Source organism: Oryzias latipes, chromosome 1 (genome assembly GCF_002234675.1).
Source record: "Oryzias latipes chromosome 1, ASM223467v1".
Lineage (NCBI taxonomy): Eukaryota > Metazoa > Chordata > Actinopteri > Beloniformes > Adrianichthyidae > Oryzias > Oryzias latipes.
Window position 1 is genome coordinate 18,395,654 of NC_019859.2, and position 20,058 is coordinate 18,415,711.

General features: G+C 42.3%; 1 protein-coding gene across 1 annotated transcript in view; it reads right to left on the bottom strand.

Moving 5' to 3' along the window:
- Nucleotides 1–4,030: 4,030 nt before the first annotated feature.
- The window catches only part of znf827 (zinc finger protein 827), a 70,929-nt gene continuing 54,901 nt past the window's right edge, over nt 4,031–20,058 (bottom strand). Inside the window, exons 9-14 of the mRNA XM_023957617.1 lie at nt 17,655–17,792; nt 15,201–15,372; nt 14,699–14,865; nt 12,568–12,777; nt 11,684–11,861; nt 4,031–8,702 (exon numbers count right to left, since the gene is read on the bottom strand). Coding sequence (XP_023813385.1) covers nt 7,703–8,702; nt 11,684–11,861; nt 12,568–12,777; nt 14,699–14,865; nt 15,201–15,372; nt 17,655–17,792 — 1,865 coding nt within the window. The 3' untranslated portion in view covers nt 4,031–7,702. The remainder of the gene's footprint in view (nt 8,703–11,683; nt 11,862–12,567; nt 12,778–14,698; nt 14,866–15,200; nt 15,373–17,654; nt 17,793–20,058) is intronic.

Sequence of the window (20,058 nt, forward strand, 5' to 3'; positions counted from 1 at the left end):
ATTTAAGGAGAGGTGAAGGAAAGTCCACAAAGAACTACCCAAGTCTTTTTATTTTTTATTTAAATCCCTCATATAGCAGCTCTACGGGTTAGTGTGTGTGCAAACATCAAATGTGAGCAAAACTTCCCCCTTAAAAATGAAAACGAATGGGAGAGGAGAGATGGAGCGTCGCTGCTCCTGCCTGCAAGACGCTGAGGAGCTGAGAGGCCCGATACAGCAGCGCTCCATACCAAGGTGTTCTATAGCTCGGGGCCTAACGGTGATAAATGAGTCCCTTAATGTCGGCAAACACTTTATCTCTGCTTCATCTGTTTTCATTAGGCAGGGCCAACCTTTGGCTGGGCAAGAACGTGCTGTAACTTTCATTACTACATCTGAGAAAGGAGAGGCAGAGAGACCTCCCACTGGTCTAATAAAAACACCAGCTAGACACCATGACAGAGCCCATTCCTTATTATTATAATGGTCGACCACTGTTGTATGTTAGGGAAAGCCACGCCCTGCAAAAACCATTAGTACTTTTTCTGTAGTCACTGATACATCTCATTCTCGAAGCTGTGGTGAGAGTGTCGCCTTTGGACACAATTGAGACCATTCAGAGGCATTTTATTTGACATAAGACTTTAGTAAACCCCTGTTTTCATATCTATGAAGATTCTCATTCATCCAGGTTGGTTCCATTGTAATAGGTTTAGGGGATGTCATCTGGACTTGGTTTTAAAGTTCAAAGACGTTTCGCCTCTTATCCAAGAGGCTTTGTCAATTCTGAATTAGCTGGTAAAAGGGCTGGTATATATGCGCTCATGGGGGAGGAGTCAGACCTTAAACTGGATGGTATTGTCAACTGGTATTGTCAACTACATGGTTTCGGGTCGTTAAGAGTCCTTTGTCCTCAGCTGGGGGTTGGGGAGCCAATGACTCCCTCTCTAAATTGGTCATCTCTTTCAGCTGTTAACGACTCAGGTGGAACTGGTTTGGTTTGTTTAGGTTTCAAAACACTGCCGTAGATGGATGGAAGAATAAACCTGAGACCGCCATTCTTATTAAGAGAAGGTTTATCCTTCTTGACAAAGATGGCTTCTTTCACTCCTCGTTCAAACCATCCTTTCTCTTTGGCTAGAATTCGGACTTCACTGTCCTCGAACGAGTGGTTTGTGGCCTTCAGGTGGAGATGCACTGCAGAATTCAGAATTGACAAAGCCTCTTGGATAAGAGGCGAAACGTCTTTGAACTTTAAAACCAAGTCCAGATAACATCCCCTAAACCTACCACCCTGTTTTCATACTCTTTTTAAAGACCCACTCCGATGAAAATTTTCTTTTTTAACATGTTCTTGTGCCGTTTTTCTGATGATGAAGGATACATGTAAAGAAAATGAAACTTAAAATGACATTTTTTTATATGTCTTTATTCAGAATCGCTGTGAATCGGGCGGGGGGGGGGGGGGGGGTTAAAAAGAGCTCTGCTTAAACAGAGACCCCTCAGCAACCGGAAAGGGGGGGGGGGGTTCTCCACGCCAACAGTCCCACCCACAACTTAAAAGCACATTTCTAAAGAGCTAGTGCTGCTCTACATAAACTATGTCCTAGAAAACGACACAGTTTTTTTTTTAATTTGGCTCAAAAAGACGAAATCATAAGTAAAAGACCACCAAGAATGCTTTTACAATAAGATGATAGGATAGGGACTTTACTAAAGACCATCTTATGGTGTTCTCCAGGTATATTTATACCCAAATTAGGTTTATCTAGAAAGGTCAATGTAAACGTGTACCTTCATAACCTTTTGGGGATTTGGGACCATTGAGATGTTGCCACAAAACTCACATTAAGCCTAATGTTGGAATTTTCTGTAGCTTTAACCCTTGTGCTATCTTAGATGACCCCACCCTTACATTGACGTGTTCTCCCTGCCATGACAAAGGTGGATAAAGGTGGAAAGATTTCATATAATCCATGGACACCAGTGAGGTTCACAAATCATTGAAGAAAAAAAGGTTCAGAGCACTGTCTAGTGGGTCTAGATGACCCATCTCCCAATGTTAAAGTGCCTAGGATAGCACAAGGGTTAAATAACACAGTGACCCTGACCTGCGGTTTATGCGCCGTGTGACCTTTAAACCCTAAATGGTCAAACCAAAACTATGATCCAAACATGTATGTTTTGCTATTTTCTGCAAGTTCGGTCATTGGTTGGTAGAAAAAGCTGCATTTCTAAAGCAATGAAAAAGTTGAAGCTGCTGTCAAACGGAGAAAAGTCGATAAACTAATCATCACACACACCCTCGCTGATTTCCCAGGAACGTCTGGCAAATGCAGACATTTTCCTGCTGTTCACAAACATGTTATGAGTATCGCAGAACTTTCCCACATCTGACATGTCAAACTATGGTTTAGTCTCCAATCTGATCTGATGTAGTTAAAACACTCTTTCCAAGATGTTTTATCGTTTCTCAAACCTTTAAACTTGAAAATTGAGGCTTTTTTAAAAATGTCTTTGTTCAACTTGTGGGAAAACAATATTCTGAATTCACTTTGTGACATTTTAAAGATTTTATTTTACAGCTTTAAGAATTTGTCACAATAGAGGTTTGGATTAGTGTCACAGGCTGCACAGCTGCCATTTTTTCACACTTTGTAAGTTAGAGAAACTGTAATGGAAATGGTCAGTAAATTGTTTATTGGAGTGTTTAACTAGAATTAAGTCTTTAGATCCTAAAGACACATATGAATGCAGACACAACGATTCACTCTGTAGTCAGTAGCATGTCTGCTTAAGCTTTCACTTTTTGATAATGCATGTCATTAAAAGCTTGGAGAAATTGGGATTTCACATTACTGAGACCCCCCCCCCCCCATGCTGCCAAAACGGACTGTTCAGAAAGTAAAAAGACTTGTTTCAGGAAAAATCGTCTTGCAAAAAAAAAGAAGAAAATCTTAAATTTTAATAGCAAAATAATCTTAGGTTAAGAAAAAATCTTAGAGACTAGATTTTTTTCTTAAAATAGTAATCATTGATCAAACCATTTTTTCTTGTCCCATTGACAGATTTGTTTTTCTTATTTAAAGAAAATTGTTCAAATTTAAGGAAATGTTGCCTTATTTCTAGGATTTCTGATTTTGCAGTGCAACTCTGTAGTGAGCCGGCTGTGCTGCAGAGGTGGAGTGGTCGACCTTTGATTGAATCCTGAAGGTCACAGGTTTGGTTCATGGGTGGATGGAATTTGTGACTGTAAAGCACTTTGAGCCTTATGTAAAAGCTCTATAGAAGCACACAGGATTTGACATTTACATGGACTGCCGATGACTCCAACTTTTATTTGCATCGCTCATATTCTCCCCCTACATGGATTTTCTTCAGGCATTTCCCCCTACAGCCAAAAACCAAATGACTGTTTCCTCAGATGTCTCTGTATGTGATGTACCGCTGTCCAGGGTGTGCCTTACCTTTACGCTCCAGCGAGCCTCGTGAGCCTAATCAGGATGAAGTGGGTGTAGATAACAGACGGATGTCTTCTCCACGCCATGTGTAGGTTTCTGAGGTTTCCTCCAACAATCCACTACTATGCATGTCAGTGTGGTACATTTACATTTAGCAGATTGTTGTCATCATCATTAGGAAAAACTAATTAGCGTTCTTTTTGTTTTGATCAATTTTGATTATTGGGAGTGGACAGCAGTGTGTGGAGAGTTAGTTAGCTTATTCCTGCTTTATAAAAAGGACAAAAATGAAAAAAACTGGTCATAAATGCAGAGATTTAGGGACTTGTCAGCAATGTTTAGTCATTTATTTTTTAGTTCTTTATTCCCATATGGCTGTCGGCTCTAAAAATACAAAACATTTGCAGTCGGAAATGCACAAACTCCAACTGCTTGCTTAAAAGTAATTAAATGACAATAAAATATTTATCTTAACTGTATGTTTTAAGGTTTTAAGATTTTGAACTGGAACCTGTGATTGCAAAATGTTGGTTTGATAAATAAATGAATATAAAAAGACCTTTTTGGAGCAAAAAGACACACAACCAGAATAATATCTGATGTAAGCTTTACTTTCAAATCCTGTTACATTTATATCTGGCAAGTTAAACTTAACATAATGCCAAACGAAGAAAACAAATACAAAACAAAACCAAAAAAAAAAAGTACAAATGATCCATTTACCAGTTATTGTCACAACCCTGTACAGCCTTAACAATGGAGTAATAAAAAAAAGCTTTGTACAGCACATTGCAATCCTGACCGAGTGCCAAAAGTTACATAGCTGAGCCTTTTCCTAACCATAAAATACAGCTTTTTAAAGCTAAATGATTGTAGACGTTTCAGTATGACGCTAATTCAATGCAACCGAAGGAAGGGAGAGGGTTAGTTTGAAAAAAAAAAAAAAACGAAAAAAAACTGAAGCACTAAAGGACCAGAGGGAGGACATGCAAAAAAAAAAAAAAAAAAAACACACCCAAAAAAAGGTAGTTGAGTTTTCGGGAAGGTCACCGTGCTGCAACAGAATAAGTGCTCAAAATACAAGTTTTTCTTTTTTTAAACCAAAAAAAAAAGAGAAAGGGGGCCCTGTCACCTGTTTCATCTGCAAACTAAAAGAAGTGCAGCCATTCATAATCGTGCTGAGGTCAAAGGCAGACGTTTGAGATCAGACATTCTTTTTAAGGACATCTTTTCCTTTTTTGTTTTTATATTCCTTCCCCTTGGACTCTGATCATTAGTTTGACTGATTCTCAGAAGTCTCAGGTGGTTTACTTCCACCAAGTGGCACTAGAGTATAAAAGATACAGTAAACAGTACGGAGAGAGGCTGTCAGGGGAAGCTAGAGGTTGGACAGTCGTGTTGGGACGCTTCAGGGCGGGGCGGGACGTGACGGATTGAATCCTAACATCACATCGCGCTGTGAGTCGTAATTTTGGTCTTGATAATACTCAAGTTTTCTTTTATTAATTTTTTTCCTTTCTGGCACGGTTTAAACAGCAAAAAGGGTTGTTCATTACAGAAAACGCAACAGCAGATACAAAACGAGGAAACAGTAAAAATAAGGGGTTTTGGCTTGAAGACCACTTAGGAGCTTGAGCACAAGAACAGGTAAAGCTTTTAGAAAACAAAATACTTGTACTATGCTGCCTAATTAAAAACAAATGACTTTTTTTTCACATGGATAAATATTCTTATGATCAAAAAAAGTGCAGCACTGTGCAAAAATGAATTTAGCCTGGGACCTTTAGTTCCCAGGAGGGGGGGGGGGTGTTTAACCTCAACTGTCCATTTCATGCATTTTGTGTTCACTGACTTTCTCTAATTTCACAGAGACAGACCCTTTTTTTTTTTTTGCACCAGCAGACATTCCCAACGACTCATTTACAAGCTGCAAAAATCTGCTTCACAGTTCTGCAACTTGCTCCATCTTTTTCGCTTTGGGAAAAAAAAAAGGTTTAAGTGCTTTTGGCTTGACGAGTAACCACGTTAAGTGCAATTAAAACTCAAAGAGGATGACATAAGTGGGGGGTTGGGGTGGTGGTGGAGAGGGAACCAAAAAAACGCAGTACCACGTCTGCCGGCCTGACAGAAGCCGTGCCGTTTCACTCACCGCTGTACAAACGCATGGCTTTGCTTCATCATTGCACCTGCAGGAGCTTCTCCTCGCCATGGGTTCTTTTATATGTTAGTAGAAAATGTTTAGTATGATGTAAAAGGCTCAGTAAAAAAGTGAAAATAATAATAATAATAAAAAAAAAAAAACTGAAGAAACAGACACAGAAAGGCCACCAAACACAAACTTTTCCTCTCTATACCAGCACATAAGACATCCCTGTTCAGATTTCTGTATCGCATCTTTTTTTTTTTCCATGTACATCAACAAAAAAAATACATTCATTCAAGTCATTTGGGAACAAGTTTTTTTTTCTTCTCTTTTTTTTGTACACAAAAAAATTACAAAAAAGCTCCAAAAAGCACCATTGAATCGGCCTGTAGGTGACCTGGGCTGTGGGCAGCTTCCTGACCCAGAGCGGGTCACCTCCACAAAACAGGTTTCTCATATATCTTTCCTAAATATGGTCGGCGTGACGCTGTGACAGAGCCGTGCTGACATCAGCCTGGTCTCAGAAGGAAGCTGCAGTGGTGGTTTTCACCGCAAAAACGGAATTTTAAGAAAGTAAAAAGATCCTCATTTCAAGAAAATGTGACCTATTTTCCATTTCAAAAGCAGAAAATAGTTTGGAAAAAATGTGCCTTATGCTACGTACACATCGCCCACGGCAACGCACGCTGACGTTTTTATGGGCGCTCACAGCCACCGAACGAACGCACGTTAAAACTGTGTGCTAGTATCAGATAGCGACAGTCGGGCGTGACCACCACATGCTAAAAGTGCGTTCAGGAACCCGCCGTGCGTGTACGTAGCATCAGTCATTCACATTTTTTCTTAAAATAAGAATTCTTGGAAAGAGTATTTTTCTTACCCTATTGGCGGATTTTTTTTAATTTTTTTTTAATTTAAATAGTTTTTCATATTTGAGGAATTTTTGACTCATTTCTTGGGGCTCGTTTTTACAGTTGATTCAGAAGTTCAGAAGAGGTGCAGAAGGTTTTAATAGAAGAAGGGTACTAAAGCATAAACTTCTATCAGAGTTTTTCAGTTGATCTCATCAACATCTGACATTTCATTCAAAAACTGTGGTTTTGGATTATGCTAATGCTGCTAATGATCTAACTATGGCTGCTGAACTGTGGGAAAAAGAGTTGGGGACCCCTCTATCTACAACATTCCTCACCTGCGAGTGCAGATTCAACAGTTTGTATTTATCTTGGAAATGTTCTTCTGTTTGCTTCCTCACCATAGATCAATGGGAACGTTTTCCATATTTACACTTTATCCGCTTACACTTCAAAGATTATCAACAAGTACTGATTCGGAGTCGGATAAAACGACGTTCCTTCTGAGACGCAAGTGAAATCAGCAGCAGCACACAACACAGTTTCACCATCGTACAAAAATACAACAAAACTGAAAAAAGATGGGAAAGGAGAGAAAGGAGGAGGGGGTGGGGCTAAAAAACTGTACAAAGTTGATAAATAGTTAAGTGCGTGGTCTGAGGCTTTGTTTGGGGAAACGTTACCTTTTCAATGAAAAGAATTCCTTTGATTCCGCCCACCGCTAACACTTTCGGATATCTCGAATTTCGGCTTCCTAATGACGTCAAAGCTAGCTGAGACACAGAGACAGGCATGCTCTTTCAATGCATAATAGCACTGGACAAAAATGCACTAAAAGATAGCACTTGCAAAGTTTGTTTTGTCTTTTTAACCTTTTTTTATCTAGTCAAACGACTACAGAAGATATCTTTAAAAAAAAAACAACTAAAAAATAACGGATACGTTCGTTTCAGCAGATAAAGCCACTGGGTCCAGGTCGTTCCGATGCTTAAAAACAGAAACAAAAACAGAAAAAGAGTATCTGAAGTAGTAATAATTCAATTGATAGAACTGATAAGAAAAGCAGCTTTTTGATATAAATGCATTTTTTTTTAGCATGTACAGCGTTTTTCTCATATAAATGTTTGTTTTTCTTCTGTTCTTTAATATATATGCTTGTCTGGTCCAGCTTATTCTGCTGGTCTGATTAGAACAAACAAGGAAAAAACTTTGCTCCCACTGCAGTGGTCACAGTCCAAAGGGTGAGGGAAATGGGGGGTGGGGTGTCAGACAGTTTTGGCCCTCTCCATCAGTCCCAGGTAGGCAAGAAAGGAGTGCTTGTGGGAGGAGGACGGTGAGGGGGAGGAGAAGGAAGGGGGTGCTGAGTCAGGAGGGGAGAGGAGAGGTCGACACTTGGAGTTGAGCAGTGGGTGGAATGTGAAGCGGCGGTTGTGGGTGAACAGGGTGGTGAGGGGGATCAGATGGGCCGGGTTGCAGTTCCTGTACTGCTCCAGCGTGTGGCGGGAGGAGGGGGGGAAGAGGGAGGGGCCGCTCCTGCCGACGCCCCCGTGGTTCCTGGTGGCGCCGCTGCCGTTGCGGTGGAGATGGCCGGCGGGGTCCAGCTGGCGGGACTTGCCCAGCGTGAGCGACAGAGCGACGGACTGGAGTGCCTGAGACGCCGTCAGACCCATGAGAGGGCTGTTGCTCCCACTTCCTCCACTGCTTCCTCCCCCGCCGAACAAGATGCTCTCCCGGCTCCTCTGCAGGGAGGAGCGCCCGGGTGATGTTCCCTCTGCGGGCTGCTCCTCCCTCCCCGCCCCTTCCTCTTCCCCCTCTTCCTCTCCTCCTACTAAGCTGCCGTCCAGCCCCTCCGACGCTCCACCCTGGTGTTTCTTGAGGTGGCGGCTGAAGACGAAGGGGTGTGTGGTGGTGAAAGGGCACTCTTGGCAGCCGAAAACCTGGCGCGGCGCGTGCTTCAGCTTCTTGTGCAGGTTCAGGTTGTCCTTGCGCTTGCAGCTATAGGAGCAGCGGTCGCAGTGGAAGGGCCGCTCGCCCGTGTGCACTCGCACGTGCTCGATCAGCTTGTTGGCCGTTTTAGACAGGTAGCCACACTGCTCACACTTGTAGTGGTTTCCCAGGCGATGCCCCCGCATGTGGGCCTCCAGGGAGGCCTGGTCGGGCCACAGTCCCTGGCAGATGCGGCAGCGGTACTCCATCTTACAGTGCGTCTTCAGGTGGCACTCCATGGCCGCTGGACGATTGGTGGAGTAGATGCAAAAAGGGCACCTGGTTAATGCGACACAAGGGAAGGAGGGAGGACACAACACACAAAAAGCAGAGGACAGTTGAAAGGAAAGTGTACGCTCACAACCATGTAACACACCTTGACATTCATTGGACACAAAATGACAAAGGAAGGAGGACAGATAAAGGAAAACAGTCTATGACCAACAGTTCTACAGGCTTTGCAAAAAAAAAGTATGTGGTAATGGTGAAAGAGCTGGCATGGGTCAGGGATGCGTGTGTTAGGGGGTTCGGGGGGGCGGAGGAAGGATGGGTGACAGGCTGGAGGAAAAAAGGTTGGAGCAACAGGACATGAGGGGAAATGAAGGAATGAGTGGCACTTACATTTAAATAGCACCTTTCATCTGCTCTGGGGCCCAAAGCGCTTCACAAACCCTGCAGAACAGAATCACCTCAGAAAAACCTCAAAATGGTCAAGGCCCTCTCTCTCATCACTGCCTGTGGTGCTCGCACCACCCTACACCTACTGCTCTGCCTCTGTCTGCTCCTATGCCTTTCTAAAAATTACACTGCAAATTAAAGGTGGACACCCAATAGAAAATATTTAAAAAACTTGGATTTTTCTGCTGTTATCTACACTGAATAAGTACATTTTAAATATTTTCTGTAAAAAAAAAAAAAAAAATTTGAAGGGGAAAAAAAAAAGATGTTTTGGGTACTTTTTAGATAAGAAGGATTATCACAAAAAAATGTTTCTAAAAGGTGCTGCCTAAAGAGATTCAGCTCCAGCTTCAAATATTTAAAAAAAGTTCTCTGTAAATCTCTGAAGCTACGTTCACACCGGCCTCAGCAACACGCGCTCAAGTGGCCACTTTAATGAAAAGTCTATGTGACCAGACGTACATTTGGACCTTTGCGATTTTAACTCATATGTTCATTCTATAACTATTTTTGCACTGTACGAACGAAACGTGCATCCACTGAACGCCCGTTTAAAGTTAAACCTGGTTGAACTTTGACTTATCAGGGAGTCGGATTTGGCAGTGATGTATGGATGGCATCCTTATTTATTCAAGGAAGTGCCAACCTTTCGAACATTGATTGCGGAGGAGAAGTGAATAAATGTGGTTTGTGTCTGGCCGGAATCATTTGACACCGACTTCCATATGTCGGAAAACATATATTAAAGGAAAAGGCCGGAGCAAGATTTGCACCACTTTAACATTTCAAACCGAGCCTTTTCCGACTGTCCGGTGTGAGCGTAGCATGAGGCTATAGTAAGGACACCTCAATCAGCTTTTCTACTTATTTTCAGTGAAATGCCCCCACCCCACAGCAAGACGGCTCCACTGATGGCTGCACAGAAACAATGTGCACAACACAAACTTTTTTGTTCATGACATGATGAGGCGGCAGTCATAATGGTGCTGAATGGCTCTCTGCATGCAACGACTGGAGGTATGTGAAGGACTTTTAAACGGGAACAAAAACAATAAAAATAAACATGACTTGTATCCATTAAGTATAACCCTGACAAAATGTCTGTGGTTTGTTTGTTAAAATGTTTCCAATTCCCTTCGTGTGTGGAAGGTTTTCAAATGTCTAAATGTTTCTGGAGTGGATACAGACTCTGTTTAAGCTCAAATGATCCAGAATTGTATCACAAAACAACAATGGGCTTCAAGTCTGTCTACATTATTGTCTTGTCTAGCTTTTATTTGGGCCAGGCCATTTTATTATCAGTGGTCTCCAACCCTACCATTTGGGATCTACCACCCTGCTTTTCTTCCAGCTAAAGCAGGATTTCCATTGGTCCGTTTGCGGTGCGTCTCCCTTGCATTGACACAAAGACTAGTCATTAATCAATCGGAACTTTGACATCGCCTGCATGTCGCCTGCGGATAACATCGTTGTAGTTTTTTTGCCATGGACGAGGAAAGTTTAACTTTGAAAGTACGAAACCATAACATAATTTCTGACACAAAGCAAGCATTTTACGATGGGGCTCAGTGAAGAAGGAGAGGGGGTGGGGCCTCATTGCCAAGCTTTGGATGTTAAAAAGACCAAATTTTACACAAAATGATTAGGAAAAAGTCGGAGATCTGCTGACAAAGCAGCCACGAGCATAGACGGCCATGAGCAGGGACAGTGGGATGAACTACTGGACATGGGGTTGGCAGGACAAACCATGATGGACCAGAGACGCAATGGAGGCAATTTAAACTAAGTTATTGTCGTGAGACGGACTCTCCACGGAACCCAAGGGAGACCCACCACAGACGGACCAGTGTAAATCAGGTGTAACCCTCTCCCACTTGCTGCTGGTTCAGGTGTAGTGGACTAGAAACGGACTCACATCCAGCAGGATTACTATGAGAACAGGTGGCTCTCCATGTACCACTGGTTTTTTCCTTTTGAAAATCAGCTATATTATATGCTATTCTCGGGGTTCGTCTGAGAGGGGTAAAAGAACTTTCTGGACTGCAGATTCTCTCAGATATCTCTCTTTGGCATTGCTAATAATTGTGGGCAGAGAAACAACAGACCCCTCGGGGTAGCCCATTTCCATCTCGTTCCCACTGTCCCTTCTGCTCACAAAAGCCTCTGCAGACCCACGGACTAATAAGTTCTCCTTTGCCAAGAGAAGCTGTTGAGCAGCAGAACTACATCTTGTGTCGTTTTATTCGCTGGCAGCAGATAATGAACATAAAAGATAGGATAACTGATTGAAGCCCCGTCGCTAAGAATAGCTCCGATTTGACCGCACATATGGGCTACTGTCTATGAAATCCCACTTTACACCTGACACTGTAGGAGCTGATACTAACAGCTCCCAGTTTATTTGACAACTTTCTAGTAACAACAACAAAAACACGTCCGAATTTCAATATGCTGGCCCTTACAGCCCCGGTGTAGGTGTAGATGTAGATGTACTGCTGTGGTGTTGCTTCTGGAACTGAAAGGATGGGTGAGAGGAAGGACCGGTGGAGTTAGGAACCTCTGCCTGTACTTGCTTTCCTTACTTGAGCCCTCCTGAAGGGACCGTGTGGCACTTCTTGTGCTCCAGCAGCTGTTCGGGCGTCTTGAGGAACTTGTGGCAAACGTCACATTCAAACATTCGCGTGATGAGGTGGATCTGGAGATGCCGCTCGTACATGCTACGCGTCTTGCACACAAAATTGCAGAAGACGCACTCAAAACCTGGAGGGAACGGAAGAGAGCAGAGTGGATGTTAGAGGACTCTCTTGACGTTACTCCACATGGGGGGTGAAGCTGTTTTGGCCTGATGATCCAACCTGCACAGCACAGCTTTGACAACTCTCCAACCGTTTACCCGATTCATGTATTTCTAGCTGATTCTAAAGCGGGGGAAAAGCCCACCTTTGCGCCACGATGAAACACTGTGTTAGTGGTGAAGTGTTGTACAACCTTACAAAGCATTTATTTGGAAAGTCAATTTTCTCTATGTTGGAATCAACTGATTCGTAAAAACACATTAACGGTTGAAGAGTTAATGAGCGTGTTTTTTAGATGACATCTCCTGTGTTAAAGGATTGAGTCAATCACGCTGAATGAATGATAAATAAATAATACTTAAAGCTACCAATGAATAAGAAATCTATTCTACAAATGAATTCAAACTTAACCTAATTCAGGCTCAAAAGCAGAGGCTTTACTGCAGATATTTTAAGTTTATAGCATCATGCAGGTCATTTTGATGATTCTGTTTGTTATTCAACAGTTTTTTATAGTCTTCATGGGTTTGAGAACCACATGTTTTTCACTTAGTGTCTCGCTGTGGCAATGCAACCCTGATTAGAATATTTTATAAGAAAATAAAACTGGAATCCACATTTTTTCAAATGGTGAAAAGCATCTTGCTTCCAACAGTTCTCCGTTGACTTGCCTTTGTCTGACTTGTCTTCAGTTCCTGAACCCAGATGACTTCCAGAGCCAGCCTGGTTGCCTGCAGAGGAGGGCGGAGCTAGCAGACTTTTGAGTTCTTCATTACCGTGGGTGATGTCTCCGCCCTCCGAGCTGTTGAGCGAGTCACTGAGGGCCGAGAGCGACGACGAGGTGCTCTTGGTCTCGCTGAGGGGACTTCTTGAATTTAAAGCTGGGCACAAAGAGGCAGAGAGTTAATTCTTCAGAACAGAAATGAAGGAAACCGTATCATTTTCACCAAAATGAAAACAATATTTCATTAGCTGGTAAACTCTATTTCTGTTTACCCCCACATTTTTGAACATGCACGCACAGAAGCAGAATAATAGCAGGCAGCCTCAAGTGAGGAACTCTGACAGTCCAATCAAGATTCAGCGTGCTTTTATTGATTCTCCTCTAAGTCCACAATTCACTGTTAAGAGAGAGGGAATAAGAAGGGGAGGAGGCAGGAGGGAGGGCCGAGGAGCCCAGGTCATGGCTGAAGAAGCTAAAATGGCGCGGGTATCTGGAGGCACAGCTCAACAAAGGGCATTCGCTCTGAAGGGAGTCAACAGAGGGAGAAAAGCCTGCTGAAACGCCTGACCTCCCTTTTTAATGCAGTGGCACACACACACACACACACATAAAAGTGAGACTCATATCCAGGTGGGGGACATGCAGGGCATATGCTTTCCCGCACGAGGAAATGATTCTGTAATGGCAGGCTCATAATTGCCTTCAATCAAATGCGGACAAACACGAGCCCCGCGCAGCATGGGCTTTCCAGCAGCTCTAGAAAAAGGTTTTAGGCACAGAAAAAAAGACGCATTTCTGCGCTTAATGGGACGTCAGTTAAGAACAACTACGACAAAGACTTCCCGGTGACATTCTAGGAAAAACGGAAAAAATCAAAACTAAAAGCAAATGGTAACCCCTGGGATCAGTGTTTCATTGAGGGTTAATTTAACTTCCAAAACCTTCTTACCTCTTTATTTTATTTTATTTTATTTTCTTAGGTGTCCACATTTGTTAGCGGATAAGCAGCATTTTATGGTGTTCCTGGCATCATTAGTCATTGAATGTGACTGTCAAATGTATTTAAATCCTTACAAGAAGCACAGGTACAGTACGGACCAGGATTGTTCAAGCATGTTACTCGTAATCTATCACCATAGGTTTTTTTTTTAGCTTTTCTTCCATACTTGCAGCTGATTACCTGGATCAGGTGTGTTCAGTGCCTGTAATCATGTGATTCAGGTAATAAACAGTGTAAGGCCAGAGGTCGCTGGAAAACCAGCAAGGTGGTATTTGCTGAAGATCAGGATTGGTCGGTCCAGAGCTGGACACTTTTAACGTTTCTTTTACATCTTGTGTGAGGCAGAGATAATGCAAGACAAGGCCAAGAAACTTTAAGGATGGCCACAGTGGCATCATAAACTGAATTTGTCTCTGAAGGCCCCCCAATGCCTATTGATTTTTCTCCCTTCAGGCACGATAAGGGCCAACCTTATCAGACAAACAAGGCCACCGTGGTCTAAGAGCCCTCAACTGTCTGGGTTGGGCTTACAATGCAGCAAGATGAGAAAGGAAGCAAAAGTGAGTTTTAGTAAGAAGCAAACACCAGCAATAAACAAAATGAAGCTTTTTATCTTTTATTTTTAAAGTCCAAACTGTTTCTATTGTCCAGCAGTTTCAAAAGTCAGAAGAGAGTCGATTGGAGGATCACCGGTTAGATCCAGCTCTGCTACCCTCTGAACTGTGAGCTTATGAAGTCTCTATGACACAACTAAACTGTATACTTTATCGCAGAAGACAATGTTTAAGGTCAATTGTCTGGTTGTTAAACCGCTTAGAGATAAAAATAATGAAACTATAACTAAGCTGCATTAATACATTCCTTCAAAAATGTCCACCCATGAGAATTTGTTCAAAAGCTTCGCCAGGTTTCTGTGTTTCAGTTATCTACTTAGCCATCATTTCTGAATTTATTTATCTGTATCTTTCTTTTTCTTTAAGTTTTCTAGTGACAGAAATCACAGCCCATAGGGGCATTTTCCACTTAATGTGATGGCACAGAGCCAAACTGCTTTTTGACAAAAACACGGCGTGGCTACCTGCATGTCCAGCGCTGATGTGGCTCTTCATGTCGCTCTCCTCCATGCAGATGTAGTCGCAGGTGCTGCAGCAAAGTGAGAACATCCACTGCTCCTTGTCCACATGGAGCGACATGTGGCTGACGAACTGCGCGTTCAGCTCCGTCTGGAAGCCGCACACATGGCAGCTGGACAGAGAAACAAGAGGAGAAGGGAGGAAGACTGTGAGAAAGAGGATAGAAAAATAACATTCACTCTTCTCTTGCAGTAACTGACAAGTCCAACTGAACGCTTCTTCATAGAGAAAAATGTATCATTTGTACAGTTGTACAGTTTGTATTGACTATATAACTAAGTCTTTTTAGCAACTTAAATATTTGAGGCACTGGTGTAGGATTAGCTACTGTAAATAAAGAAAGTGTTAGGTATAGATGTATATAATTTGATCTTTTTAACACAAACACATAATAAAATGGAATAAAACAGCAATGTCAGCGAGGGCTGTTTGTCTCTAGATGGTCACCTGTAGTAGTAAGGGTAGTTCTTGCGTTCAGCAGACTCAGCTGTAACGGCGCTGACAATTTGCTCAGCGTCTGTGTTGACCAGCTTGACAGAATGGATGGTCAGGTGTTGATTGAGGTTAGCCCTGCACTTGGCTGCGTACGGACACAGATGACACTTGTACTTCCTCTCTTCTGTGAGAAACACCAACAAGAAAGAAACACAATGACACCCACGCACAGAAGACCCTGGTTTCTGCGTACGCCAACACAGATGATGCTTTGTTTGGTTTGTTGAAGTTAACTACTGTAACACATCATTGCTGTAGCCTCCTGCTTCAAATCATCCTTTTTTTTTTTTGGGGGGGGGGGGGGGGGCATTTATTGGAGGCGCCACAAAACTGTAAAAGAGTTAAAACCCATTTTTCAGGATCACAGAATGGATGAGCAGCCATCATCTTAGAGGAATGCCGGTTTTTGTCTATCAGGCTGAGAACAAACGGAGGGAAATAAAACACAAAAGTTACAAATGAACAAACGTTCATTTTCTCAGGAAGTTGGTGTGTTTGTCCAGAACGATGTCATTTGGACAAACAAAAGCAGAAGTGCAGATTTTTGGCCACAATGCCTTTCTTCACATTTGGCGAGAGCTTAACACCAATTTGGCACTAACGCCTAATTCTAACTGTTAAACTTAGTGGAGGGGGCTTTGTTTTGTCGCCATGGAACACCCTCCAGCGTTGGAGTCAAACCGAAGAACGTGAACTTCTCCGTACTTTTCACGACCAAATGTGAGGGCGTCTGTTAAAACGGATTAACTTGGTTATCTGTTGGACCGTTCAACATGGACATCTACCACAGAGTGGTGGAAAAAGAAAAGAATAGGGGGGTGTAGAGGATGAGGCTAACTTCAGAACTTTTAAACTTTTAAATGATTTCTCAGAGAGTAGTGCCGCAAAGATTTTTAAAATATGAAAAAGTAGAATAAGTCTGAAGCTACGCACACACCGGATGTTTGATATGCTCATTTAGCTCATTGTGTTCACACTGGACACGTGTGAACACCATTTTCTTTTTCTACTAATTAGTGGCACTTCTGCGACCTACAGTAGGTAGATTGAGAAATAACGAAGCAGTACAATTCCCACAATTTGGGCACAAAATGGAAACACTTGGGTTCATTGTAAGTATCCTTGCAATGGCAAATATGGATTACCATCATTTCAGGAGAGTGCCCTTGGTTTATCTTTATTCCAATAACAAATATGCCGTGTCTGGGTTCACCGGCTAAAACAAATCCATACATTCATTCCCAAATCCGAGTCCCCGATTGGTCAAAGTTCAACTGGTTTAACTTCTAACGTGCATTTGGGTCGCAAAACTTATATAGCTACACGTGAACACGAGTTTTGAACACGGAAGCCCAAAACACGAAATTACATAGGAGGTGGCCGCTTTAACGCGCATTGACGAGGGCAGTGTGAAGGTAGCGCAAGAAGTTTTCCATGCAGTTGTGCTTATATTTGTTAAAAGTAAAACTAGCTCCTAAAATTTCAATTCTGTTCATCTAAAGAGTAGAATGACCTAATTGTAGAAGTTTTTAGTACTGTCCTTTTGTGGAAAAAGTTTAGAGTCAAAGGCACACTTTTTTTTTCACATTGCCTCCCAACCAAAAAAAAAAAAAAAACAAATGATCAGAACAACACATCTTCTCTGATGCGCCCCCTCCCTTCCTCCCCCTTCAAACACACATGTACGAACACATACACCATTTGCCCCAAGGACATGAAGCCAGGCAACCTTTATGTCACCGGGGAAACCAAAAAGACCATCACACTGACATATGCCCCCTCTTCTGCTCTCTGTGGTTTGGCCAAGCTGTTCACAGCCAACACTCTCAGATGGTGTGTGTGTGTTGCTAAATGTGAGAGCATGTCCCATTGTGCGAGGGCATTTGGTACACAAGTCTCTTATTTGTGCATTCAGTGAACTAGGCTAGAATCTCAGGAATGCTGTTAATTTCCAGTCTAGAGGTTATTGTTTTTATTTGTTGCGCAGACAGTTTGTTCTGGAGCCAAAAAAGGACGGAGAAAGATGCCGGAAGATTGTGATGGGGTTAAAAGTTTGGAATAAAAAATTTAAAATAATCAGGTCACGAGGGAGGAGCGTGTCTTTAAATGTGAGAGAAAAGGTAACAGTTATAGCAGCGTCAGAACTGCAAGCGCTTGTGAGTGTGTGTGTCTGTGTGTGTATTGACGCTGTGAGAGGCATCCTTCTAACGGGGTAATTAGACGGGCAGTTTTCCCAGTGGGACTAATCATGGCGGTAATCTCTTTAAAGGAGGGGTAATCTAGTCCGGTCAACTTTATTTATTTACTGGGGCCGGTGCAAACACAAACATGAGCACTATGTATATACATTGGCCAAGAAGGAAACATTCCCCGCGCATGCAGATGTGTGTTGGTGTGGTTGTTTACCTGTGTGTAAAGACAGATGCCTGGACAGGGTCTGTTGTCTACCAAACACCTTGCCGCACACGGGACAGGGGAAGAGCTGCTCGTGCAGCCGCCACTGGGAGATCCCGTTTCCTGGCTCCCCGTCGTCCTTCTCAGAGTCTGAGGCACACACAGACGGGGATGAGCCACACACACACCACTGACTGATGACACTAGAGTCCTGCTGGCTGCGTGTGGACCAAACGCGTTGCGCTGCAGTGACTAAAATCTAATTTGATATTCAAAGAGGCTTAACCCGGTGTAAGGGTTTTTTCGGGCGAGACGGTTACTTTACAGAAGGGAAGATACTGGCTTCTCCATGGAGTTTGCATGTGTAGGTTCTCTCCGCTCACTATGCCTTTCTTCCAAACTCCAAAAAGATTTCTGAGATCATTTGGAGACTCTAAATTGGTATTAAGAGAGACTGTGTGATTGACATTGACAGACAAAATCTCCAGGGTGTATCCTGCCTTTTCCCAGTGATGCCCTAGAAACCTATTGCTTGAACAAAGTGAGTAGAGAAAAATGGACAAATTGAGGCTATTTTTTTTTAAATATATTTCTTTAAAGACCCACTCCAGTAAAAATCAATTTTTTTGGGTGTTTTTAACATGTTCTAGTGACATTTTCTGAGGATGGAGGACATATAAAGACAATTTAGATTAAAACTGCAGTTCTGAGTATTTTATTATAAAGATGCAAAAAAAGATTTGGATTGCCACAAGCTCCTTTCTCCGCTCCATTTCGATTCATCCAAATAGATCCATTGACGTCTTCCTTTTCCTTATCCGAGCTGGTATCTGGCTCAAAGCTGAACGACTGGATGGCTCCAATATTGCTCGCAATTTTAGTTGCATTGGTGATGTTAAGTTATGGGAGAGCATCTCAAAAGATGGATGACAGGAAGTTGGAGAGGGCTTTCTCCACGTCTACAGTTCCACCCACATCTTAGAGGCAAACCTCTACTGCCGCTCTGTGGAAACAATGTCCTAGCAAGTTACAGGTTTTTATTTTTATTTTAGCTAAAAATGGCATAATTATGAGTAAAGATCACTGGGAACACTTCTAAAATACATCAAAAGATGATTGAAGTGGGACTTTCCTCAGTAATCTGTTAATAATCTGAGCCACTTTTTGATCCCCAAATCATGTAATGTAAAAGCAGTTTTTCAGTAAAAGTGAGGGGTGTCACATGATCTGCCAACACTAAGTTAGGATTATATAATAGTGGGATTTTTGGTCTATCAATAATGCACAAAGCATGCTTTTTATAATTAACCAAAAATCAAAATACCTGTGTAGTTTTCTAGGACATAGTCTTTGTGGAGTGATGGTCCCATTACTAACTGAGAGCTCTCTGTTTACATGCTCTCCCACTAAGTTACAGCCTGTCACAACCCCAACCTAACAATGCGGTGCAACAAAAATGGCGAGCAATGTCTGAGCTATCCAGGCATACAGTTTCGAGCCACATGTCAGCTCAGACAAGAAAAACAAAGATGTACATGGATCTATTTGTCTACAAGTGGACACATCAGAATGGAGTGGAGCAGGGAGCTCGTGACCCGCCGATTGTAGCTTCTACGGAACAAATACCATCTTTTTAAATGTTATTTTTTGCCTGCTCCTGATTCACAACAATTTGAATAAAGAAAAAAAAATCAGAAAGGCAGTTTTGATCTTAAAGTCTTTTATATATGTCCTCCATCATGAGAGAAAAATGCCACAAGAACATGTTCAAAACACAAAAAACAAAGTGGGTCTTTAAACCATTTCACTGCATATTATCTTTTAAAATGTCATATATCCAGAAGCTAAATATTTGTGTTTTATTCTTTCAGACCTCGCAGATATGAATAAAGAAAAGAATTAAGAATGAGTTTCAGTAAAGCAGCTGAAGCACTGATTATGCGTTCATTTGCCAATGACAGGTCTGGCTTCAGCTCGCTCGCATTTGGAAGATGTTCCTTATCTGGCCTGCAGGTGGGATGCCGACTAAACGCATTCTTAATGTTAAGTGCCTGCAGCAGCAGTCTTTTTGTCTGAAGACTTAATTGTACGGCACCACTGTCGTTCTCCCTGCTGTCCGCCCTCCCTTCTGACAAAACATGTCAAAGAAGGAGACGGAGCATTTATAGGTGCTTTCAATTAAAAACTCAGCAATTGAACAGAGAACGGGGTCATTCAAAAGGGGAAAACCTGCATTTCATTTCACCGCAGTGCTCAACAACTTTTATAAACAAAGGCAAGACTTTTATTTAGTGTCTACAGTATATTTATTCAGGCTGCACACACTGACCTTGACCAAACCTTGTCTAAGTACAAACAATGGAAAGGGAGAAGGATTCTTAAATGACTTCCCCGCACAGTGGATTGATGTGGTATT